At 40.8% G+C, this 26983-nt stretch overlaps 1 protein-coding gene across 3 annotated transcripts in view; it reads left to right on the top strand.

Moving 5' to 3' along the window:
• The window catches only part of Rad51c (RAD51 paralog C), a 37047-nt gene extending 13095 nt beyond the window's left edge, over positions 1 to 23952 (top strand). The window contains exons 5-8 of one of the 3 annotated variants that reach the window (XM_042692560.1): positions 10844 to 10910; positions 12474 to 12534; positions 20468 to 20531; positions 23539 to 23952. In XM_042692560.1, the coding sequence (XP_042548494.1) occupies positions 10844 to 10910; positions 12474 to 12534; positions 20468 to 20531; positions 23539 to 23640 (294 nt within the window). In that variant the 3' untranslated portion in view covers positions 23641 to 23952. The remainder of the gene's footprint in view (positions 1 to 10843; positions 10911 to 12473; positions 12535 to 20467; positions 20532 to 23538) is intronic. The other 2 variants (XM_042692554.1, XM_042692547.1) reach the window with 2 other exon arrangements.
• Positions 23953 to 26983: the final 3031 nt, after the last annotated feature.

Genomic DNA, 26983 nt, shown 5'->3' with positions numbered 1-26983 from the left:
CTTCCTATGATGGATAGGATGAGATGCATATACCACTTCTAGCTTCCCTTTATGCAGACTAAGTTTCAAGTATTTCTCTTCCTGGGCGGGCCTGACAATGCTATTTTCCCAGTTTTAGCCTTTGAGGTAGTATGGAATGACAGGTGTGTGCCACTGGACCCAACGATGTGTTTAGAAAGATCTCATCAACTTTTTGCCCATGCTAGCCCCAGGCCTCAATCCCCAATAATTTAGGTTTGTAGGCATGAAATTCCCAAGTAGGTTTGTAGACACAAGCCACCTGGGTAAGAGAGGTTTTTTTTTTTTTGTTTTGTTTTTGTTTTTTTGTGTGTGTGCTGGTCATGGGGCCTGAACTCTGGGCCTGGGTGCTGTCCCTCAGCTCTTCAGCAAAAGGTTAGCACTGTACCACTTGAGCCATAGCACCACTTCCAGCTTTTCTACTTATGTCATGCTGAGGAATCGAATTTAGGGCCTCATGCATGCAAGGCAAGCACTCTACCAACTGAGCCACCTTCCCAGCCCACACATGGGGTTTTGAAGGTAATTTTGGTTTGGTTTGGTTTCTGTAAAAAAATCCAAGTTGGCTATTGTGGGACTTGCCTATAAATCTAGCACTGAGATGCATATACCACTATAAATCCTAGCACTGAGGAGGTTGAAGTAAGGAGTCTAGCTTAGCTATACAGTAAGTTAGAGGCAATCTGAGCTAGCAAGATTGCTTAAAAAAGAAAAACCAAGCCGGGCGCTGGTGGCTCACGCCTGTAATCCTAGCTACTCAGGAGGCTGAGATTTGAGGATCGCGGTTCAAAGCCAGCCCGGGCAGGAGAGACCGTGAGACTCCTATCTCCAATAAACCACCAGAAAACCGGAAGTGGCGCTGTAGCTCAAGTGGTAGAGCGCTCGCCTTGAGCTGAAGAGCTGAGGGACAGCGCCCAGGCCCAGAGTTCAAGCCCCACGACCGACAAAAAAAAAAAAAAAAAAGAAAAACCAAGCCAGGTGTGGTGGCTCATGCCTGTAATCCTAGCTCCTCAGGAGGCTGAGTTCTGAAGATCATAGTTTGAAACTAGCACAGGCAGGAAAGTCTGTGAAACTCTTTATCTCCAAAAAACCACCAGAAAACGGGAAGTGGTGCTGTGGCTCAAGTGGTAGAGTGCTAGTCTTGAGCTGAATTGCTAAGGGACAGTGCCTGGACCCAGAGTTCAAGCCCTGTAACTGACAAAAAAAGAAAAAAGGCAGCCCAGGCTGGAAAGTCCATGAGACCCTTATCTCCAATAAACTACTCAGAAAACCCAGAGCTCAAGCCCCACAACCAACAAAAAACAAAAAAAAGAAAAGCCAGTAATCCTCACTACTTAGGATGCTGAAATCTGAGGAATGCAGTTTGAAGCCAGCCTGGGTGGGAAAGTTTATCTCTAATAAACTACCGAAAAACCAAGTATGGAACTGTGGCTTAAATAGTAGAGCACTGACCTGGAGCAAAACCACAAAGGGAGAGTACCCAGGCCCTGAGTCTAAGCTCTGGGACCTGAACAACAACAACAAAAGGCTAAATTAAAGCAGTAGGCCCTCAGTTCAAGTCCTATATTGGTACATACACATATATACACAAAGAGAGCCACAAGTGCAGGAGCCACAAGTACTGGCTCAAATGTAAAGCGTTAGCCTTGAGCAAAAATGCTGAGGGATGGTGCCTAGGTCCTGACCCCAGGACCAGCACAAAAATAGAAGTAAACTCTTTTGTCTTCCAAAATATTTTTGTTTTTTCCATTCTCTTAAAAGTTTATTTGGGGCTGAGAATGTGGCTTAGTGGTAGAGTGCTTGCCTAGCATGCATGAAGCCCTGAGTTCCATTCCTCAGTACCCATATACACAGAAAAAGCTGGAAGTGTCTGTGGCTCAAGTGGTAGAGTGCTAGCCTTGAGCAAAAGAAGCTCAGGGACAGTGCCCAGGCACTGAGTTCAAACCCCAGGCCAGTCCTGTTTTGTTTTGTTTTTTTCCAGACTGGTGCCAGTGGCTCATGCCTGTAGTCCTAACTACTCAGGAAGCTGAGATTTGAGGCTTGCGGTTCGAAGTCTGCTGGGGCAGGAAAATCCATGAGACTCTTATCTCCAATTAACTATCAGAAGACTGGAAGTGGCACTGTGGCTCAAGTGGTAGAGCACTAGCCTTAAGTTGAAGAGTGCAGGGACAGTACCCAGGCTCAGAGTTCAAGCCCACAACTGACCAAAAAAAAGTTTATTTATTTTTTTCATTTCGATAAATATTATATGATCAAAGGGAATGAAGTTTTATTCCAAATTTTAAACTACCCGTTTGCCATCACTCCCCACTCTGCACCCACATCCCACCACAAGTATTCTTTCTTGTTTAGAGGTGACAGAAGATGAACTATTTTGATTTTTTGTTTTTATCTTTATTAGAGAGTTTTATATGCCTGTAATAGACTAAAAGTAAATAAGCAGAGTCATCAGATTCATTTGTATGATTTCTTTGATTTCTCAATTTTGTTTTGTTTTGTTTTTTTGTCGGGCTTGAACTCTGGGCCTGAGCGCTGTCCCTCAGCTCTTCAGCTCAAGGCTAGCACTCTACCACTTGAGCCACAGGGCCACTTCTGGTTTTTCTGAATCGTTTATTGAAGGTAAGTGTCATGGACTTTCCTGCCCAGGCTGGCTTTGAACTGTGATCCTCAGCTCTCAGCCTCCTGAGTAGCTAGGATTACAAGAGTGAGCCATACGATGCCTGGCCTGATTTCTCAGATTTTTTTAAAACCATATTCTTTTTTTTTTGGGTCCGGTTGTGGGGCCTGAACTCTGGGCCTGAGCGCTGTCCCTCAGTTCTTCAGCTCAAGGCTAGCACTCTACAGTGCCACTTCCGGCTTTTTTCTTTTTTGCTTATGTGGTGCTGAGGAATCGAACCCAGGGCCTCAGGCATGCAAGGCAAGCACTCTACCACTGAGCCACCTTCCCAGCTCCTTAAACCATATTCTTAAAAATTTTTTTTATTATCTTTAAGTGGTTATACAAAGAAGTTCCTATTCTACAAGACAGTATATGAATACAAAATATCTGATAACATTGTCACCCCGTCACTCCTAACCCACCCCTTCTCTCACTTTTCTTTTTTTATTGAGATTAGGTGATTACATAAATTTCACATATTTCACAGTATTGTGGAATATTGATACTTAATGTCACAAACACATTTCAACTTTCACAAGGCAAATTTTCAATATCATGGTCTATAAAATTTGTGAATTCTATGAGCTTTGACAATACAATTATTTCTTCTAAATCAGGTGATATTTACAATTCTTTCCTTTTGCTTAGTGTCAGCTGTACCTTCTTTCCCTCTCATTCCTCCCTTCCCATCACTGTCTTTGGGTTGCTTAGTGCATTTTCATCTATGTCCAATGCAGCTGATGGGCCCCTCCGTAAACTATATTCTTTTTACCAAAGCCAAAATATAGTGATGTGTATTTGAATTATTTCTTGATATTGGAATTTAGCATCATTAATGTGTTAGTTTCAGTTTAGATCTTCCAGTAGAGGGCACTCAAGACTAATGAGTTGCACAGTTGCCTTTTGTGTTTGGTGTATTGTGCTCTTTTATGTGTGTATGTGTGCCAATCCTGGGCTTGAACTCAGGGCCTGGATACTATCCTTGAGCTTCTTTTTTTCTTTTTTTTTGGTCCGGTCATGTGGCCTGAACTCTGGGCCTGAGCGCTGTCCCTCAGCTCTTCAGCTCAAGGCTAGCGCTCTAACACTTGAGCCACAGCACCACTTCTGGCTTTTTTCTTTTTGCTTATGTGGTGCTGAGGAATCGAACCCAGGGCCTCAGGCATGCAAGGCAAGCACTCTACCACTGAGCTACCTTCCCAGCCCAAATATAAATGTACTATTTTCTTGTTTGTTTGTTTTTTGGGTCTGGTCGTGGGGCCTGCTCTGGCCTTGGGCGCTGTCCCTCAGCTCTTCAGCTCAAGGCTAGCGCTCTACCACTTGAGCCACAGCACTACTTCCGGCTTTTTTTCTTTTGCTTATGTGGTGCTGGGGAATCAAACCCAGGGCCTCATGCATGCAAGGCAAGCGCTCTACCACTGAGCCACCTTCCCAGCCTATCCTTGAGCTTCTTTTGCTCAAGGTTAGCACTCTACCACTTGAGCCACAGCACTATTTCCAGCAGCTTTTTTCTCTTTATATGGTACTGAGGGCTTCTTGCATATAAGGCAAACACTCTACCACTAAGCCATATTCCTAACCCTGTGCTCTTATTTTGTTGATGTGGTGTTGGGGCATTAAAACTAGATCTTCAAAGCCAGGTACCAGTAGCTCATGGTTGTAATCCTAGCTACTCAGGAGCTGAGATCTGAGGATCACTGTCCAAAGCCAATCTGGGCAGGAAAATCCATGAGACTCTTACCTCCAATAAGCTACTCAGAAAAAGCTGGAAGTGGTGCTGTGGCTCAAGTAGTAGAGTGCTAACCTTGAGAAAAAGAATCTCAGGGACAGTACCCGGACCCTGAGTTCAAGCCTCAGGACCAGCAAAAATAAAAACAAACATACAAAAAAAATTTCATCTTCATGCATGCTAAGCAGACAACTGAGCTACATGCCCCCAGGGTCCAAGTTTTTGGATCCAAGAGCTTCATTTTTTCTGATTAAATAAGTAGCGCAAACAGTAATATCAAGTGCTGCAGTGCTTGTGAATGTTTGCTGCAGTGTTTATGAATGTTTGATGTAATGTGGAACAAAATCTATCCAGATAAATGATTAAATGATTAAAGAATTGAAGTTGGGAGTTGGGCATAGTTTAAATGGTAGGGCCCTTACCAACAAGCAACTGGACCCTGAATTTGAAGCTTAGTACTGCCAAAGTAATAATAATAATAGTAATTTAGAAATTGAGCCAAGCACTGGTGGCTCATGCCTGTAATCCTAGCTGCCCAGGAGGCTGAGTTCTGAGGATCATGGTTTGAAGCTAAGACAGTCAGGAAAATCCATGAGACTCTTACCTCCAATAAACCACCAGAAAACAAAGTGGTGCTATGGCTCAAGTGGTAGAGCACTAGCCTTGAGCTGAAGAGCTCAAGGATAGTTCCCAGGCCCAGAGTTCAAGTCCCATGAACAACAACAAAAAAAATTGAAGTTGCCTTAATAACCTCACTTTTGAGAAAAATAAAAATACAGACATTGATACATTATTAAGTATATAAACATTGATGTTTATAATATGAAGACAAATATCTGAAAGAATCAAAACATTACAGGCATGTAGTACCATAATCAGTATGCTGCCAGTCACTTATGCTAGCTAAGTTCTACCACTGAACTACTTCCTTCCACTTTTGTTTTCCTTTTGTTTTGAGATCGTTTTACTATCTAGGCCAAGCTGGCCTCAAGACTATCCATACTTTTCAGCCTCCCAAGAGTTGGCATAATAGGCTTGTGTCAGCATGCCTTTTTTCCCTTTATTTTTTTATATATTTTAAATTTTTGTTTACTTATCTATCTTATTTATTTATTTTTGGTGCCAGTACTGGGGTTTGAACTCAAGGCCTGAGCAGTGTACCTTAGCTTTTTTGCTCAGGGTTGGTAAATCTATTAGGTAAGCCACAGCTCCACTTCTAGCTTTTTGGTGGTCAATTAGAGATAAGTCTCTTGGACTTTACTGTCCAGGCTGGCTCCAAACTGTGATCTTCAGATCTCACCTTCCTGAGTAGCTAGAGTTACAGACTTAAGGCACTGGCATCCAGATGAATGGTGGATTTTTTTTTTTTTTTTTTTTTTGAGTCCGGTCATAGGGCCTGAACTCTGGGCTTGGGCACTGTCCCTCAGCTCTTCAGCTCAAGGCTAGTGCTCTACCACTTGAGCCACAGCACCACTTCCGGCTTTTTTCTTTTTGCTTATGTGGTGCTGAGGAATTGAACTCAGGGCCTCAGGCATGCAAGGCAAGCGCTCTACCACTGAGCCACCTTCCCAGCCCGAATGGTGGATTTTTTTGTTTGTTTGCAGTTCTGGGGCTTTAACTCTGAGCCTGGGCACTGTCAGTGAGCTTCTTTTGCTCAAGGCTAGTGCTCCACCACTTGAGTCACAGCACAACTTTCAGCTTTTTTTTTTCTTTTCACAGCACAACTTTCAGCTTTTTTTTTTTTCTTTTGTTGAGATTGGAGATAAGCTCTCAACCTCAGGAGCCACTGGCACCCAGTTGGGTGTTTTTTTGTTTGTTTGTTTGTTTTGTTTTTTCAGGTGTGGTTTGAACTCTGGACCTGGGTGCTCTCTGAGCTCCTCAGCCCAAGGCTAGTAGCGCTTTACCACTTGAGCCACAGCACTAGTTCTGGTTTTCTGGTGGTTAATTGGAGATAAGAATGTCATGAACTTTCCTGCCTGGGCTAGCTTTGAACCTCCATCCTCAGATCTCAGCCTCCTGAGTAGGTAGGATTACAGGAGTGAGCCACCGGCGCCTGGCTAGCTGGATGTATTTTTTCTTTTCTTTTTTTTTTTTTTACTTTTGGGTCTGGTCGTGGGGCCTGAACTCTGGGCCTGGGCGCTGTCCCTCAGCTCTTCAGCTCAAGGCTACCACTCTACCACTTGAGCCACAGCGCCACTTCCAGCTTTTTTCTTTGTGCTTATGTGGTGCTGAGGAGTTGAACCCAGGGCCTCAGGCATGCAAGGCAAGCGCTCTACCACTGAGTCACCTTCCCAGCCCTGGATGTATTTTTTCAAAGCACTAAAGATCATAGTTTCAAAGTGATTGCTAGTTTAGTATTTAAAAATTTAGGGGCTAGGAATGTAGCTTATTAGTAGAGTGCTTACATAGCATGCATGAAGTCCTGGGTTCTATTCCTCAGTACCATATAAACAGAAAAAGCTGGAATGTTTGTTTGGCTGTGGTTCAAGTAGTAGAGCATTAGCCTTGAGCACAGAGAGGCTCAGGGATAAAGCCTAGGCCCTGAGTTCAAGCTTAAGGACAGCAAAAAATTAAAATTAAAATATATTCTTTAGAAGCTTGTGTTAATCACACAATCATTTTTATTTGTTTGATGTTAATCACATTTTTGCTGAAATAGTATCATTTACTACTTAAATATTTGCTAATAATGAGCTAGGTATCAGTGGTTTATGCCTGTAACCTTAGCTACTCAGAAGGCTGAGATCTGAGGATTGCAGTCCAAAGCCTGCTGGAGTAGGAAAGTATGTAAGACTCTTACCTCCAATTTATCACAGAAAATGCTGGAGATGGCACTGTGGCTCAAGTGATAGAGTGCTAACCTTGAGCAAAAGGGCTCAGAGACAGTGCCCCAGCCCAAAGTTCAAACACCAAGACCAGTAAAAAAATAAAATAAGCCAGGTGCGAGTGGCTCTCACCTGTAATCCTAGCTACTCAGGAGGCTGAGATTTGAGGATTGTGGTTCAAAGCCAGCCTGGGCAGGAAAGTCTTTGAGACTCTTATCTCCAATAAACCACCAGAAAGCCGGAAATAGCACTGTGGCTCAAGTGGTAATGTGCTAGCCTTGAGCTGAAGAGCTGAGGGACAGTAACCAGGCACAGAGTTCGAGCCCTACAACCAACAAAAAATAAAAATAGAAATAAAAAATAAATAAAATAAATACTTGCTAATATATAATATAATTTTAAGGTGTTGAACAGCTAGGTAACTAGCACTTTTCTTTTCTTTTTTTTTTTTGTCACTTATGGGGCTTGAACTCAGGGCCTGGTGCTGTCCCTGAGCCTCTTTGTGCTCAAGATTAGTGCTCTACCACTTAAGCCACAGCACCACTGCCAGTTTTTTTTTTGTTTGTTTGTTTGTTTTTGGTCCGGTCATGTGGTCTGAACTCTGGGCCTGGGCGCTGTCCCTCAGCTCTTCAGCTCAAGGCTAGCGCTCTACCACTTGAGCCACAGCGTCACTTCCAGCTTTTTTCTTTTTGCTTATGTGGTGCTGAGAAATCGAACCCAGGGCCTCAGGCATGCAAGGCAAGCGCTCTACCACTGAGCCACCTTCCCATCCCCCACTGCCAGTTTTTAAGTGGTTAATTATAGATAAGAGTCAGTCCCAGGCCCAGGCTGGCTTCGAACTGTGATCTTCAGATCTGAGCCTCCTAAATAGCTAGGACTACAGGCATGAGTCACTGGTGTCCAGCGTACATTTTCTTGAAGATATATAATAGATGCGCTAAATATTGTATCTCAGCTGTCGTTTGCAATAAAACTCCTGGAAAGAAAGAAATGAATAATATAGCATTGTACTTATATGGCTTTTTTGAGCACTTGAAGTATAGCTGATGCTACTAAGGAACTGAATTTCTTTTTTTTTTTTTAATAAGTTTTTTATTGTGAAAATAAGGAACTGAATTTCTAGTTGTCTTTCTGATCATGGGTATAAAAGCCAGGCCTTATTGCATAGTAGGCTACCACTCTACTACTGAGCTATATTCCCAAACTCTCTTTAATTTTAGTTCATGTTCAAATGTCTGTATTTGGCTAATGGCTGTGAATTTAACAGTATACCTCTAAATTAAAAGTGTAGGCACAACTGACTACAGCTATTCCAGTTGCTAGAGTTTAAACACTTGGTACTATGTACAGTAAGAGGTGTTACTCAGCATGTTGGAAGATGCTAGTTAGTCATACATTACAGTTAATTAACAATTAAAATTCCTGCTCAGCTTATTCTGAGATGCCTGGTGTAAGATAACAAATGAGGAAAGCACTGTGGCATGTAAGGGGTGAAGAACCTAAAAAAAATCATATAATCCTTTTGATATCTGACTAAAATCTAGATGGAGGCTGGGTATCAGTAGCTCGTGCTTATAATCCTAACTACTCAGGAGGCTGAGATCTGAGGATTCAGTTTGAAGCCAGCTGGGAGAGAAAGTCTGTGAGACCCTTACCTCCAGTTACACAAACATGCACATGCATGCACACATGCATACCAGGATTGGAGCTGTGGCTCATGAGTTGGCCTTGAGGAAAAAAAAAAGCTCAGGAATATGTCATGAATCTTGATTTCAAGTGCCAGGACACATACACACATACACACATCTAGAATCTAGATGGACCACAGTTCTCTCCCTTGTAGAAAAAAAAAATCATTGTAGGGTATTGCAATGGGACCAGGCAAACCGTCTTTTTTCCTTTTTTCCTTTCTTCTCTTCTCTCTTCTATCTTTCTTTCTTTCTTCCTTTCTTTTTCTTTCCTCCCTCCCTCCTCCCTCCTCCCTCCCTCCCTCCTTCCCTCCCTCCCTCCCTCCCTCCTTCCTTCCCCCCTCTTTCTTTCTTTCTTTCTTGTGCTGGTACTGGGTCTTGAACTGAGGGTCTGGGTCCTGTCCCTTAGCTTTTTTGCTCAAGGCTGGCACTCTACTACTGGAAGCACAGCTCTACTTCTGGCTGTTTGCACAGTAATTGGAGATAAATGTCTCATGGACTTCTCTGCTCCAGCTTGCTTCAAACTGCATTCCTCAGCTCTCAAACTCCTGAATAGCTAAGATTTCAGGCATGAGCTACCAGCACATAGCAAAAATTTATATTTCTTGAGTAAAGATTTCTAGAGAAGCAGTAGTAATAACTCCAACTCAGTATTTCTAACTTCTATATTTTATGAGGAAAACTTTAATAATAACAGTACCCAAACAGGATGCTGGTGGCTCACGCCTGTAATCCTAGCTACTCAGGAGGCTGAGATCTGAGGATTGCGGTTCAAAGCCAGACCTAGCAGGAAAGTCCATGAGACTGTTACCTCCAATTAACCACCAGAAAACCAGAAGTGGCACTGTGGCTCAAGTAGTATAGAGTGCTTATCTTGAGCTGAAGAGCTCAGAGACAGTGCCCAGGCCCAGAATTCAAGCCCCAAGAAAAAAAAAAAAAAGATAATAATAACTACCTAATGCATAGAGTAGTTGTGAGGATTAGATAAAATAGTGAATGTAAAATATATTTAACATAATTTCTCTCTTTTTTTTTTTTTTTGTTTGGGTCGGGTCGTGGGACCTGAACTCTGGGCCTGGGCACTGTCCCTCAGCTCTTCAGCTCAAGGCTAGTGCTCTACCACTTGAGCCACAGCGCCACTTCCAGCTTTTTTCTTATGTGGTGCTGAGGAATCAAACCCAGGGCCTTGAGCATGCAAGGCAAGCGCTCTACCACTGAGCCACCTTCCCAGCCCCTAACATAATTTCTGGCATGTATTTAGCCTTCAGTAAATGTTCACTCCAACTGATGTTGCTGCTGCTGTTGTGGGATTTTTGTTGTTGTTGTTTATCTTTTGGCACACACAAAATTATTATTTGGTCTATTTTTTGTTGTTGTTGTTGTTGATTGTGGGGCTTGAACTCTGGGCCTGGGTGCTGTCCCTGAACTCTTCAGCTCAAGGCAAGCACTCTCCCACTTTGAGCCACAGTACCACTTTCAGTTTTCTGGTGGTTAATTGGAGATAAGAGTCTCACCGACTTTCCTGCCCAGGCTGGCTTGACCTGCCATCCTCAGATCTCAGCCTCCTAAATAGCTAGGATTATAGGCACAAGCCACCATGCCCCACTGTTTTTTGTTTGTTTGTTTGGTTGGTTGGTTTTTTTTACCCTTGCTGGTCCTGGGGCTTGAACTCAAGGCCTGAGCATTGCCCCTGAGCTTCTTTTGCTCAAGGTTAGCACCACTTCCAAATTTTTCTGAGTAGTTTATTGAAGATGAGTCCCAAGGACTAGCGATCCTCAGATCTCAACCTCCTGAGTAGCTAGGATTATGTGTGAGCCACCAGTGCCCAGCTAATATGTTTTCAACAGTTAATATATTCAGAGTACTAGAATCACAGGACTTATATGATAATTTTTTGCACCTAACTTGCTCACATTTGCTTTTGTAGGTAATTTTAACTAATCAAATGACAACAAAGATTGATAAAAACCAGGCCTTGCTGGTTCCTGCATTAGGTAGGTAAAATATGAAATAAATAGTTTTAGTTTATCACAGTTTTTCTGTTTTTATTTGATGCTTGAGTGCTATAAGCTTTATGAAAGCAGAGAGTATTTGTTTTGTTTAGTGATACATCTTAGTTCCAAGCACAGTGCCTTGAGATACTGACTGATCTTTTCACTTATTTCACATCCATTGAATGTCTAATATCTGGCAGCTGTTATATAAGCTTTCAAAGATAATTTTTGCAAAATGCTGGTGGCTTACACCTGTAATCCTAGCTACTCAGGAGGCTGAGATTAGAGGATCTCAGTTGAAAGCCAGCTGGGCAGGAAAGGCTATGAGACTCTTATCTCCAGTTATCTACCAGAAAAGTGATGCTGTATCTCACAGTGGTAGAGCTCACCAGCCTTAAGCTGAAGAGCTGAGGGACAGTGCCCATGCTGAGTTCAAGCACCATGACCAACCATAATAATAATAATAATAATTCTTCCCATTAGATCCTCACAATCAGATCCTCACAATCTTAGTTAAAAGGAAGAGTGAATCTATTTAAATACAAACTATAGTACAACAAATAAACAAGAATGTATCCCTAATCTTAGGTATGATTTTTGTGAGAATACAATGCTTCTGGATTTATTTCCACTAAGATCTGTATGAATATTTTTGTTTTTGACAGCCATGTTGATAGGCCTCTGAATCTCAGCTACTCAAAGACTGAGGTACAGGATTACTCGAACCCAAACAGTTGAAGGCCAGCATAGTGAGACTCTTACCTTTTTCTTTTTTTTTTTTTTAAAGAATATTTTCTTATGTTTTTTAATTATTCTTCTGGATATCAGAAATACATTACTAATCCTGATGATATAGACTATCAACAAATATACTCACTAAAACTATAAAGTTATCTAGGCACTGGTGGCTCACACCTATAATCTTAGCTACTCAGAAGCCTGAGATCAGTTTGAAACCTGCCACCACAGAGAAGTCTGTAATACAGTTTCCATTTCCTTTTAACTAGTAAAAAGCTGGGCTGGAGGCATTGTTCAAGTGTTGTAGCACTGACTGATCAGGCCAGCTGAGTAATTTTAAGGCCCTTAGTTCAAACTCAGGTATTTCCAAAACTAAAAAACAAAACTATAAACTTTTCAAAAAGCAAATGAGAGGGGCTGGGAATGTGGCTTAGTGGTAGAATGCTTGCCTAGCATGCATGAAGCCCTGGGTTCAGTTCCTCAGTACCACATAAACAGAAAAAGCTGGAAATGGTGCTGTGGCTCAAGTGGTAGAGTGCTAGCCTTGAGCAAAAGAAGCTCAGGGACAGTACCCAGGCCCCAAGTTGAAGCCCAAGGACTGGCAAAAAAAAGCAACTGAGAAGAATCATTTGCAGTATTTCCCTATTCAAATAAAACTATATAGATATAGATATCTTAGAATATTACTCATGTCCTAGGGATTTTGAAGCCAAGTATATTCTCATTATATTAAATTTAGTAAAGTAGGACTTTTATTTGTTAGAGACATTCTATGGAATTTATAACTTGGTAAGACATTACAACAGTTATGTTCTTTTCTTTCAGGGGAAAGCTGGGGACATGCTGCTACAATAAGGCTAATTTTTCATTGGGATCAAAAGCAAAGGTTAGTATAGAAACAAGTTAATAATTCTGAGTGTTAGTATTATTACAAACTCTTAGTAGTTTCTTGAGGTAGTCTCCAGGATGAGATTACAGTGACCCATGAACTAATACTTTTGTGGTGTTCTTTGAAATCAGTTAGAGCAAACATAGAAACACGCTGTTATATCGCCCATTTAGAGACATAGGGAATTCTTTGGAATATTTAAATGATGGGGTGCATGCACCTGAAACAAGTAGGTGGCTAAGGAATTGCCACCTTCTAACACTCTTTGAAGTCATTTATTAACCATGCAGAAGGAGGTGGTACTCTGTGTTCCTAAAAGAGACTGAAAGAATAAAATCAGGACAAAAGGGAACTTTTGAGGTTAGCTTTAGGACCAATTTATGTGGAAATAGGATGGTGTTTTTAGTTGCTTGATATAATTCTTGTATGAAATTGTGTCTTTTTAAAATTTTTCCATTTTCTTGTCCTGCTTTTATTACCCATGTACTTTACCTGCCTTTCACAAGTATTGTTCTTTAAAATAAAGCCATGGCAGCATGAAACCTTTGTGTTTGTTTTTAAAGCTGCTGAGCAAGTGAATGAACCAGTTTTCCCTTTGCTTTAAAATAGGCCATTGAAAACTATGAAGTCTTTTATTCGGCATTTTAAGAAATGTCACATTTATGCCAGCCTTTCTGCTTTGTTATTAATTGACATAACCTAGAGAACTTGGTATGGAAATGCTCTAATAAAGGAGGAAACTGAAGCATATGTAGACAAAGACAACAAAAAGGGTCACCTAAATACATATTGGGTCTGCTCAGTGACTTTTTTTTTTGGTTGCATTGATTTGCTTTAAAAATTGAAGAAAATCATGCCTGGACAAGATAGATTTTATTAACTTCAAGCTAATAGCAAAACTCACTATACTTCTCTATATGACTTTCAAAATGGTTCATATAGTTTGTCTCTTCTCTCTCTCTTCTTTCTTTGTCTCCTCCTCCTCTTCTTCTTCTTCTTCTTTTCTTTTTTTTTTTTTTTTGTGCCAGTGCTGGGGCTTTGAAGTCAGAGCTTGGAAGCTATCCCTGATTTTCTTTTGCTCAAGGGTAGCACTCTACCACTTGAGCCACAGCACCTTTTCTGGCTTTCTATGAATTGTTTATTGAAGATAACAGTCTCATGGACTTTGCCGTCTGGGCTGGCTTTGAACCATAATCCTCAGATCTCAGCCTCCTGAGTAGCTAGGATTACAGGCGTGAGCCACCCGCACCTAGTTGTCTCTTCTTTAAAAATAGCATTTCTGAAGCTCTCTACTACCTTTTTATTTTCTTCATAATATGGACAGCAAAACAATTTACTCTTTCCCTAATTCTGAAGTAACTCACTATATATAAAATAACCCTTATTCAAAATGCTTGAGACTAGAAATGTTTCAGATTTTTTTTCCAGATTTTGGAATATTTGTATATAGATAACAAGAAAGTAATTTTGTACAAATTTTTAATAATCTTATACATGACACAAACTTTTTTAGTACAAAAATTTCCACTCATGGCATCATGGCAGCTCTCAAAGTTTCATAATTTTGTATTTTGGACTTTCCCAGGTTACGGATATTCAACCAGTGCTGGATTCTTTCTTCAGCAGAGAACTGCTGTAAAAAGTTGGTAATAAGCCGGGTGCCAGTGGCTGTGATCTCAGAATTGCAGTTCAAAGCCAGCCCAGGCAGGAAAGTCCCTGAGACTCTTTATCTCCAATTAATCACCAGAACACCAGAAGTGGTGCTGTGGCTCAAGTGGTAGAGGATTTGCCTTGAGCTGAAGAGTTCAGGGACAGTGCCCAGGCCAGAGTTCAAGCCCCATGACCAACAAAAAGAAAATATAAAGACGTATTATTCTCTTTTTTAAGTAAAATCCTTTTCTTCCTGTGGATATATAAGTAATGTGCATACTTTATAACAATTTGATATCATTTAGTAATTAAGAATTAATATAGTTTTGTTCTTTATTGTTTTAAACCAGGTATCTTTTTTTTTTTTGCCAGACTGGGGCTTGAACTCAGAGCCTGAGCACTGTCCCTGAGCTCTTTTGCTCAAGGCTAGCACTCTGCCACTTGCCACTTCTAGCTTTTTCTGTTTATGTAGTACTGAGGAATCAAACCCAGGGCTTCATGCATGGTAGGCAAGCACTCTACCACTAAGCCACATTCCCAGCCCCAAAACTAGGTATCCTTAAATCATTAAAGTTATATGAAATTGTTTTGTGGGGGTTGTGTGGTGGTTTTTTTTTTTTTGCCACTTCTGGGACTTGAACTCAGGATCTTTGTGCTGTCCCTGAGCGTTTTTGTGCTCAAGGCTAGTGCTCTACCACTTGAACCACAGCTCCACTTCTAGCTTTTTGTGGTTAATTGGAGATAAGAGTCTCTCAAACTTTCCTGCCCTGGCTGGTTTTGATAGACAATCCTGTCATCTTGGCCTTTTGAGTAACAGGATTACACCAGCACTCTGTGTTGTGAGTTTTTTTTTTCTTGGTTTATACATGATTTATGTTTGTTAATGTTGATGATTGAACCTAAGGCTTTGTAAAGCATGTTAAGTACATGCTCAACTACTGAGGTACCTCCCAGCTCCAAAGTTAAATAAAATAATACATGCTTTTTTTTTTTTTTTGCAATGGTGATGCTTTTATTTTTTTTTTTTCTTTTTTTTTTTTTTTTTATTGTAAAGCTACTATACAGAGGGTTACAGTTACATGAGTGAGGTTATGAGTACACCTCCTCTTGAACATTGTTACCCCCTCCATTGTTTTCCCCCTACCATCCCCTCCCTCCCTCCCTTCCCCGAGGTTCTTTTTTTTTTTTTTGATTGTGATTAAATGATTACATAATTTCAAAGTCACAAGTTCATTCTAACTTCCCTGGAGCAAATTGTCTACCACAGTCTGTAATATATAACAGTGTTCACATGTTATATACCATATTTGTGATCAGCAGCATGAGGATATTTAGTAGTGGTTCAACCAGATGAGCGGGAGTTCTTTGTTTCTTAAGTCCTGTTAGTTTTGTCGTATCACCTAACCTTTTGGATTTAGCATCCACTTATGAGGGAGACCATGTACCGTTTGTCTCTTCGTTCTTGGCTTACCTCGCTCAACATGATTCCTTCTAGCTCCATCCATTTCCCTGCAAATGCCATTATAATACATGCTTTTTAAAATCCAGTTTATCTTGAAAGGATAGAAATGGGAATTTATGGAGCTGGGAAGGTGGCTCAGTGGTAGAGTGCTTGCCTTACATGCATGAGGTCCTGGGTTCGATTCCACAATACCACATAAGCAGAGAAAAAGCCAGGAGTGGTGCTGTGGCTCAAGTGGTAGAGTACTAGCCTTGAGCTGCAGAGCTGAGGGACAGCGCCCAGGCCCAGAGTTCAGGCCCCATGACCACACCCCCTCCTCCCCCGCAAAAAAAAAAAAAAGAAATGGGAATTTATATTTATATTGAAGAAGCCAAAGAACTGAAAAACATTTTTTTTTTGCTTATGTGGTGCTGAGGAATCGAACCCAGGGCCACAGGCATGCAAGGCAAGCACTCTACCACTGAGCCACCTTCCCAGCCCCCTGAAAAAGTTTAATTTAGCCAGATTTATATTGAGAATTGAACTTAGATCCATTATCCTGCACCAGATCCCATCCTTTACCAACAACATCTGATTTAACTTTTGACTAATAATGAAATAACCTTCTAAAAGTTCTTAAAAGAAATGCTGTATCTGTGTCCTTATCATGTGGGTTTTCCTCTAATTTGCATATTCATGATAATGTGAGGCCAAGATTGTTCAGAACTATACTATTCTTTGCCAAGAAGATCTGGTGTGGTAGAGTGGAGTAATACATCACACCCCCTCACAGTGTTTCGTATGTGTGCTCAGCTTTAGAGCACAAATTGTGCTTCTGTCTTGTTTCTTCCTGACCCAAACTATGTAGTTCAGCCATATGTTAAGCTTCATCTCAGCAGGGGCCGTGAGCCAAGTGGTTCTTTGGTTTAATTACTCATTTATGTCTCCTGATATGTAGACATGACATAAAAGATTTGAGATTGTTCAGCCTGGAAATTTCAAAACCGTGTGTGTGTGTGTGCGTGTGCGTGTGTGTGTGTGTGTGTGTGTGTCCTGGAAATTTCAAAAACGTGTGTGTGTGTGTGTGTGTGTGTGTGTGTGTGTTGGAAATTTCAAAAACGTGTGTGTGTGTCCTGGAAATTTCAAAACCTTGTGTGTGCGTGTGTGTGTGTGTGTGTGTGTGTGCTGGAAATTTCAAAACCGTGTGTGTGTGTGTGTGTGTGTGTGTGTGTGTGTGTGTGTGTGTGTGTGTGTGTGTCCTGGAAATTTCAAAACCGTGTGTGTGTGTGTGTGTGTGTGTGTGTGTGTGCTGGAAATTTCAAAACCGTGTGTGTGTGTGTGTGTGTGTGTGTGTGTGTGTGTGTGTGTGTGTGTGTCCTGAAGCTTGAACTCAGGGCCTTGGCACTATCCCTGAGCACTATCCCTGAGAATTTTTGCTCAAGGCAGGTACTCTGCCACTTGAGCTTCACTTCTGAAATCCTCAGATTTCAACTTTCTGAGTACCTAGGATTACAAGTATGAGGTACCAGTGCCCAGCCTTCCAATTTTGTCTTTAGGATTCATTTTTTAAAAATAACTCATTGGGGCTGGGAAGGTGGCTTGGTGGTAGAGCGCTTGCCTTGCATGCATGAGGCCCTGGGTTCGATTCCTCAGTACCACATAAGCAGAAAAAGCTAGAAGTGGTGCTGTGGCTTAAGTGGTAGAGCGCTAGCTTTGAGCTGCAGAGCTGAGGGACAGTGCCAAGGCCCAGAGTTCTGGCCCCATGACTGACCAAAAAAAAAAAAAAAAAAAACCCGACCAAAAAAAAGCCCAAAAAACAAAAACCCTCATTGTAGCCAAGCACTAGTGGCTCATGCCTTTAATCTTAGCTACTCAGGAGGCTGAGATCTGAGGATCATAGTTCAAAGCCATCCCAGGCAGGAATGTCCATGAGACTGTTATCTCCAATAAACCACCAGAAAACCGGAAGTATGGCTTAAGTGGTAGAGCACTAGCCATGAGCTGAAGAGCTGAAGGATAGTGCTCAGGCCCAGAGTTCAAGCTCCACCCATGACCATCAACCAACCAACAAACAAAAAACTCTCACTGTACTTTTGTTTTTATTTATGTAGGCATAATTGGGATTTGAACTCAGGCCTTTGTACTTGCTAGGAAGATACACTGCTATTTGAACCATATCCCTAAATCTTCAGTTAACATTGTTGTTGGGCTGGGAAGTTGGCTCAGTGGTAGAGCGCTTGCCTTGCATGCCTGAGGCCCTGGGTTCGATTCCTCAACACCACATAAGCAAAAAGAAAAAAGCCGGAAGTGGCACTGTGGCTCAAGTGGTAGAGCGCTAGCTTTGAGCTGAAGAGCTGAGAGACGGCACTCAGGCCCAAAGTTCAGGCCCTGCGACGGGACCCAAAAACAAAAAACAAAAATCATTGTTGTTGACATGAACCAATTTACATTAACTTTTGTTCAGAAACACTGAAGGAGACATAGGAAATACATCAAGTAGAACCTCTGTTAGTGATATGGAGACATATATACACATATACATATATAGAGAAACTGCTATACAAGTAAAATCAAGAAGTTCAGAAGCGAAGTTTGGTGGAACACACCTGTAATCCCATCACTTGGGAGGCTAAGGAAGGAAGATTGTGAGTTCAATTCAGGCTAGGCTACACAGTGAGTTTGAGACAAGCAAGGTCCTATCTCCAAAGGAAAGCTAACAGTTGTGGAGCAGGCATAGTGGTAGATGCCTGTTATCCAAGTACTTGGAAAACTGGGGCAAGAAGACTACAAGTTCAAGGCCAAGCAAGGCTACATAACTCTTACATAACAATATAATGAAACCTACTTATTTTCTACTTTTCTCTAACTTGTTATGTAGACCACCAAGCCTGCTCCACAACTGGTAGCTTTCTTTTGAAGATAAGGTCTTGCTATATATACCAATCTGGCCTCAAACTCACTGTGTAGCTTGGACTAACCTTGAACCTTGAACTCACAACATTTCTTCCTTAGTCTCCCAAGTGATGTGGGATTACAGGTATATGCCACCACACTTTGCTTTAACTTACTGATTTTACTCTTCTAGCAGTTTATATATAAATAAATATAAACAAAATAGTTATATAAATAATAAAATATAGTAAATAAGTATAATAATAAAAATATAAAATATATGTATGAATACATAGACATACAGGATCATATGGTGCAACCTTTGTTTCAGGTATTAATTTACTATTTAATAGAATACTTTCTTCTACCTTTGGTGTTTAGAATAAGTAGTATCTTTTTATTTTTATTATTTTGGAGGGATTTTTTATTATTTTGGGGATTGAATTTAGGGCCTCTTGAGTGTTAGATGGGTGTTCTACCACTTGAGCCATGCCTCTAAGCCTCGTAATACCATCCATAAAAAATTTACTGAATCAGTTATTGGATTTTGATTTAAAATTTCATGTAAGTATACAGCCCTGTTTTATGTAATAATTATGTCTATATATTATCAGTCTATATGTATTGTTTGCAGAGACATTTATTTATTTATTTATTTATTTTTGCTGGTCGTGGGGCCTGAACTCTGGGCCTGGGAACTGTCCCTCAGCTCTTCAGTTCAAGGCTAGTGCTCTACCACTTGAGCCACAGTACCACTTCCGGCTTTTTCTGCTTATGTGGTGCTGAGGGATTGAACCCAGGGCCTTATACATGCAAGGCAAGCACTCTACCACTGAGCCACCTTCCCAGCCCTGCAGAGAAATTTTTTGTGCTGGTACTGGGATTTGAACTCAGGGCTTTACAACTTCCCTTAGCTTTTCTACTCAATGCTGGCACCGTACTCCTTGAGCCATTATCTCCACTTTTAGCTTTGTGTTGGTTAACTAAAGATAAGATTATTTTTTTTTTCTTCTTCTTTTTTTGGTTGGTCATGGGGCTTGAACTCTGGGCCTGGGTGCTGTTCCTGAGCTCTTTAGCTCAAGGCGAGAGCACTCTACCACTTGAGGCACAGCACCACTTCTGGTTTTCTGGTGGTTAATTGGAGATAAGAGACTCATGGACTTTCCTGTCCAGGCTGGCTTTGAACTGTGGTCCTCAGATCTCAGCCTCCTAAGTAGCTAGGGTTACAGGCATGAGCCACTGGTGCTTGGCTTCTTTCTTTCTTTTCTTTCTCCCTCCCTCCCTCCCTTCTTCCCTCCCTCCCTCCCTCCCTCCTTCCCTCCCTCCCTCCCTCCCTCCCTTCCTTCCTACCTTCTTTCTTTCTTTCTTTTTGTGCCTGGTTTTTAAAAAGTTTTTTAAACATACACTTTCCTTTTTTCTTTTAATTTTTATTATTTTTTGTTTGTACTGAGGAATTGAACCCAGAGCCTCATGCATAGTAGTCAAGCACTCTGCTACTAAGCCACATTCTCAGCCCAATAAGATTCTTTTTATAAGACAGATAAATCCTCTTGGATATGTTCTACCCCAGCTGGTTTTGAATCTTGATTCTCAGATCAACTAGGATTGCTAATTTAAGCCACTGGAGCTTGTTTTTTGTTTTGTTTTTGTTTTCTTTTTAAAGAGACAAGGTTTTGCTGTGTTGCCCTGGCTGGTTTTGAACTCTTGGGGTCAGGCAATCTAGCCTCATCTACCCAAGCAGCTACAACTATAGGCATCGAATATCATATACTACAAGGGAAATACTTTTTATATTTTGTGATTTATATGTACTTTTTATATTACTTGATTTCTATATACAATAGAATTATAGTAAAAATTATCAGTTTTAATGATAAAATCAGCAGCCATCTGAGATAATTAAAGTTAGATGTTTGTATATGTTTATTTTTTTCTCTTTCTCTTAAGCAGGTTGGCAACGTTGTACAAATCCCCATGCCAGAAGGAATCTACAGTACTGTTTCAAATTACAGTCAGTATAATTTGATTAGAATGGGATTTTGGTGTTGATGGGAAGTAATTATCTGAAAAAATAATTTCCAAATTGCTTCTGTTAACTTCTGTATGCAACAAGCATATTTGAGAAACTTTTCGTGCTTAAAATATCCCCTAAGTGTATATACAAAATATTACAATTGAACTGAAGTTTAGTTAATTATTATTTTTTTGCCATTTCATAGCCTTGAACTTAGGGCCTAGGTACTGTCCTGGGCACTTTCTTTACTCAAGGCTAGCACTCTACCACTTGAGCCACATCGCCACTTCTGGCCTTTTCAGCTTATGTGGTACTAAGGAATTGAACCTAGGGCTGTGTGCATGCTAGGCAAGCACTCTACCACTAACCTACATTCCCAGTCCCTATTTTATTTATTTATTTGTTTGTTTTTGTGCTAGTCCTGTGGCCTGAGTGCTATCATTGAGGTTTTGAACTCAAGGCTAATGTTTTGCCACTTGATCCACAACTCCACTTCTGGCTTTTGGGTGTTTTATTAGAGATAAGAGTCTCACAGAAGCTGGGTGCTGGTGCCTCACGCCTATAATCCTACCTACTCAGAAGGATGAGATCTGAAGATCACAATTCAAAGCCAGCCCAGGCAGGAAACTCCGTGAGACTCTTCTCTCCAATAAACCACTAGAAAACCAGAAGTAGTGCTGTGGCTCAAGTGGTAGAGCGCCCCCCCTTGAGCTGAAGAGCTCAGGGACAGCCCCAGGCCCAGAGTTCAAGCCTCACGACCGACCAAAAAAAAAAAAAACTCTCACAAGAGTTTCTTACCCAGACTGGTTTTGAACTGTGATCCCCAGATGATAGCCTCCTGAGTAGCCCCTTTTCTTCTTTCTAGAGACCTTGTTTTTGTTTAATTTTTTTGAGACAGTCTTGATATATAGTCCAAGCTGGCCTTGAATATGAGTTCTTTCTCATTCAGCCTCCTATGTTGTGATTTTGAGTGTGTGCCACCATACTCAGTGGAATATTTAATCTTAAAAGTATTGTATTGTGGGAAAGGTTGGATTCATTCAAAGTACACTGTGTGTATATATGGAATATCAGAGTGGAACTGTCTCATATGACAAATATCTGTCAACTATAAAAAAGTAATTGAAGCCAGGCACCGGTGGCTCACTCCTGTAATCCTAGCTACACAGGAAGCTGAGATCTGAGGATCATAGTTCAAAGCCAGCCCAAGCGGGAATATCCATGAGACTCTTATCGCCAATAAACCACTCAGAAAACCAGAAGTGGCGCTGTGGCTCAAGTGATAGAGTGCTAGCCTTGAGCTGAAGAACTCAGGGACAGAGCTCAGGCCCAAAGTTCAAGCCCCACAACTGACGGGAGAAAAAAAAAGTAATTGAACTGTGATCCTCAGATCTCAGCCTCCTGAGTAGTTAAGATTATAGGCATGAGCCTCTTGTGCTTGGCAAAAATTTAAATTTGTTTTCTTTTTTTGGTGGTCTTGAGGCTCAAATTAAGGGCCTGGGTGCTATCCCTGAGCTCTTCTGCTCAAGGCTAGTGCTCTACCACTTTGAGCCACAGATCCAGTTATCTTTTTGTTTTCTTTTGGGGAGTTCTGCACCTCACCACTGAGCTAGACTTTTTTAGTCATAAGAACCTTTTTTTAGGGCCTTGAGCTTGAAAGACAAGCATTTTACTATTTGAATCCCAGCTCTTTTGCCTATTATTATTATTATTATTATTATTATTGACTCCCCAATCTCCACCTCCAAATACTCCCTTTTGTTATTTTTTAAAAAGGTCTCATGTTGGGGCTGGAAAGGTGGTTCAGTGGTAGAGTGCTTGCCTCACATGCATGAGGCACTGGGTTTGATTCCTCAGCACCACATAAACAAAAAAGGCTGGAAGTGGCACTGCAGATCAAGTAGTAAAGCACTACCTTGAGCTGAAGAGCTGAGGGACAAGGTCCAGACCTAGAGTTCAGGCCCCACGACTGACAAAAAAAAAAACCAAAACATGTTTTACCTGAGCCAGGTTGAATTTTTACCCTCCTTTTTATGTTTCCCATCTAGCTAAGATGATAGACATGCATCTCTAGATCCAGCTTTTTTTGTTGAGGTTGGATCTCAAACTGCATTAAATGGCCTCAAACTGAAATCCTTTCAATCTCTATTTGCCAAGTAGGTGGGATTACAGATGTGAGCTACTGTGCCCAGCTTTTTTTTTTTTTTTTAAAGATTATTTTTTAGCTGGGTGCTGGTGGCTCACGTCTATAATCCTAACGACTCAGGAGGCTGAGATCTGAGGATTGTGGTTCAAAGCCAGCCTGGGCAGGAATGTCCATGACACTCTTATCTCCAATAAACCACCAGAAAACTGGAGGTGATGCTATGGCTCAAGTGGTAGAACACTAGCCTTGAGCTGACAAGCTAAAGGACAGTGCTCAGGCCCAGAGTTCAAGCCTAAGGGCTGACAAAAAAAAAGATTATTTTTCAGAGAAGGGAATATGGCTTAGTGGTAGAGTGCTTGCATGAAGCCCTGGGTTCGATTCCTTCTTAGTATCACATAAACCAAAAAGGCCAAAAGTGGCGCTGTGGCTCAAGTGGTAGAGTGCTACCTTTGAGCAAAAGAAACTCAGGGACAGTGCCCAGGCCCCAAGTTCAAGCCCCAGGACTGGCAAAAAAAATAAAATAAAATAAATTTTTTTTTAGATAGTCTTGCTTTTTGCATAGGGCCTGCCTCAAACTGTATTCATACTACTTACAGCCTCCTTTATAACTAGAATAAGCATGTACCTGCTTATTTTGTTGAGTTGGGGATTCACTTTTGAGTTGCTGGCCTCAAACTGCCGTTCTCCCAATCAATAAGTATATATAAATAGTTCCTGGCTTGTACTATCTATGAGGTTTATCCTCTTTATTTACAACAGTTGGAAAATTCTATCTAAGGAACAAATTACTTAAAAAATATGTGGAAAATCAATCTTTAAAAATTCTTAAAGTATTTTGTATTTTTCTTCATCTTGCAGCCTCAAGGATTTAGAGATGCTGTTACCATTGAATGTTCATCTCAAACAGAACTTTCGTTGAATTCCCGGAAACGGTCACGAGACCCAGAGGAAGAACCCTAACCCCAAAACTAATCTCAAAGTAGTCATATTTACAGAGGACATAATATTCAGTGTGGATAAGTTTGTATTTTTAATACTTATTAAAATACAAACACTGGAATGAATGAATAAGGATTATGTAAAGTGAATGGATTATGCTTAAGGATTATGCTTCTCTGAAAATGGTGTTCTAAAGCAGAATTGTACAATGACATTTTCAGTGGAGGTGATGTGGATATCTTTTCCAAATGTGATAGCTGAGCTCACTGGCTTACTGAATTTACTATTCAGACTAGAACATTTCTTTGCCAATTACCTAGAAATCCTAGGAATAAAATACTTTTTTCATAGTCCTATTGTTCTCTTTAAATGTAGCTTTAAGAATTCTTTAAGGGGCTGGGAAGGTGGCTCAGTGGTAGAGCGCTTGCCTTGCATGCTCTAGGCCCTGGGTTTGATTCCTCAGCACCACATAAGCAAACAGAAAAAAGCCGGAAGTGGCGCTGTGGCTTTAGTGGTAGAGCAGTAGCCTTGAGCTGAAGAGCTGAGGGACAGTGCCCAGGCCCAGAGTTCAGGCCCCACGAGCAGACTCAAAAAAAAAAAAAAAAAAGAATTGTTTAAAATGACCTGTCTTAGTACTGTAAAGAGAAACCATTGAGTTGGAGGCAGGTTGGGGGGGTGGGGGGCGCTCAAGTGTCCATTGCACCTGTGCAGCAACTGTAAGACCTTGAGTTTAGTCCCCAGAGAAAGAAATTATGAGCCAGTGTATTATTATGTTCTGTTCTATGGGTAGGATACAAATCTTAGATGACTAAACTGATTTTTTATGTTTTATAATGTTAAAGGGAAGATTTTGTAGCTGTTATCTAGAGATTGTTTGAAACAGTCTCCAGAATTTGTTGCTACACACACACACACACACACACATTTTTTCCTTCTGTTTACTGAGACCTCTTACTTTTTGTTAAGCACTTTGTTATTGAGCCATACTTCCAGCCTTTTTTGCTTGATTATTTTTGAGATAAGGTAATTTTATTTTTTGCCTGGACTATGATCTTCCTATTTAGGATTCTCATTCATTCTAGCTGGGATGAAAAGTACATACTACCACACCCAGCTTTTTTTTTTTTTTTCAGATTGGAGACTTTTTCCCCAGGCTGGTCTTGAATCAGGTTCCTCCTGAGTAGCTAGTATTTTGATTTATTTTGGGGAGGAGGGTAGGGGGCTGCTGGGAGGAGTTAGTACTGGGACTTGAACTCAGGGCCTCAAGCTTTGCTACCTGGCTTTATATTCTTCCACTTGAGCAATGCCTCCAGGCTAGCTTTTCGGTGGATATTTTTTAGAGATGGAGTCTAGCAGACTTTTTTGCCTGGGCTGGTTAGGAACTTTGATCCTCTGTATCTCAACCTATTAAGTAGCTAGGATTATAGGTTTAGTATTTCTAGTTTAGTATTTCTACATCTTTGAAGTATGATATGACATTGTAGATTTTTACACTGATTGATATTTTTCTTTGAATGATGTTATTTCAGAATATTTAAAATTGCTCTGACACATAGGTCTCCTTAGTATTTCTCAGTTCATTCATTCATGTAATTTATTTTGGTTCTCTGTGTGAGGGGGGGAGGATCTTTTTTTTTTTTTCTTTTTTTTTCTCTTTAATGGTAGATATCAAACCCTGGGTCTTGTGCATAGTAGGCAAGGATCCTGCCACTGAGCTATATTCCTAATACCAGGAAAATCCTTAAAATATTTGCATATTATATACTCTGATAACAATTTTTTCAATAATTTATCCATATGTCTATTTTATGAATACTTTAAATTTCTTCAGTGTACTTATTCTATAGCTGATTATATATAGAATAGCAGCTGTAACTCATTAGTACTGTTTGAGAGTGAAAACAGGCACTGCTAACAATTATACCAGGACAGTAGACATGAACCAGGGCTGCCTAAGGCAAATAAAGCATATGGTCATCCTAATGATATGACTAATTTCAGATGACTAACATAAGATGACTCTGACAGCCTTCCTTTTTTTTTTTTTTTTTTTTTGTCGGTCGTAGGGCTTGAACTCTGGGCCTGGGCGCTGTCCCTCAGCTCTTCAGCTCAAGGCGAGCGCTCTACCACTTGAGCTACAGCGCCACTTCCGGTTTTCTGGTGGTTTATTGGAGATAGGAGTCTCACGGTCTCTCCTGCCCGGGCTGGCTTTGAACCGCGATCCTCAGATCTCAGCCTCCTGAGTAGGACAGCCTTCCTTTTGAGGCCTTAAAAGCATATATTTTTGTAATTGATATAGTCATTTAAAAGTTGCCAACCATTTTATATTCTGTCTATTCAGATCAAATCATAAAAATAAGGGACTAGAATAACTGAAATGGTAGAGTGACAGCTGTGACCAAAAAGCCAATTGAGCGTACAAAGCCCTGGGTTCACATAGACACACACAAAAACATTAAATTACAAAAATCAAGATTATTAGGATGTTCTAAGTGGCAAATACATCACTATTATTGAGCACCAGGTAATTTCCAAGCTTTTAAGATTTATTTTTTTATAATGTTTGTTCCTTCTTGAGTATCCTCCAAATGCCAGGCATTTGGTAGATGAGAGGCCATCTTTTATCCAAGCTTTGTTGAGTGAAATCCAGTTGTGCAAAGAAGGCTTGCTAATATTTGATGCTACATTCCACAGTCTTGTAAAGTATGTTTTTTAAAAAAAATGCTCGGGCTGGGAATGTGGCCTAGTGGTAGAGTGCTAGCCTAGCATGCATGAAGCCCGGGTTTGATTCCTCACAGAAAAAGCCAGAAGTGGTGCTGTGGCTCAAGTGGTAGAGTGCCAGCCTTGAGCTAAAGAGCTCAGGGACAGAGCTCAGGTCCAGAGTCTAAGCCCTACAACTGACCCAAAAAAAAGTCCTCAGGAACATAAACACAAAAATTACATAGCATCATAATATGTACATTAGGCTGTCTCTAATAGTTTGTGTAACTTGTAGGGGACATTAGTAGGGCTGCACTACAACCTTCTACATGTATAACTTCTAGCATCCTCCTCAATCCCATGGCCACGGTTTTCCTTGGAATCATTTCTCTCATTAGTAGCTGCAATAGTACAAGAGTAATATATTATCTAACAGGCTGGACCAATATGAGAAACTCCTCCTAACTTTCATTTCTCTCCAGTAACAAACCTAATTGTAAAATGCTATCTTATTACCCACTTTGTGACTTACAAAATTATATGCATTTAACAGGCACATATACCAACAAGCAGATGCTAATTCATTACAATAGAAGAACTAAACAGAGCCACAAGGACTGACAGATGCAGAATTAAAACCAAGGATACACAGACTGAGGCAGTC

The sequence above is a fragment of the Dipodomys spectabilis genome, unplaced genomic scaffold (genome assembly GCF_019054845.1).
Source record: "Dipodomys spectabilis isolate Male_0828 unplaced genomic scaffold, ASM1905484v1 ptg000004l, whole genome shotgun sequence".
Taxonomy (NCBI): Eukaryota; Metazoa; Chordata; class Mammalia; order Rodentia; family Heteromyidae; genus Dipodomys; species Dipodomys spectabilis.
The sequence above is the reverse complement of the archived record's forward strand: the minus strand, read 5'-3'. Positions and strand labels throughout refer to the sequence as shown.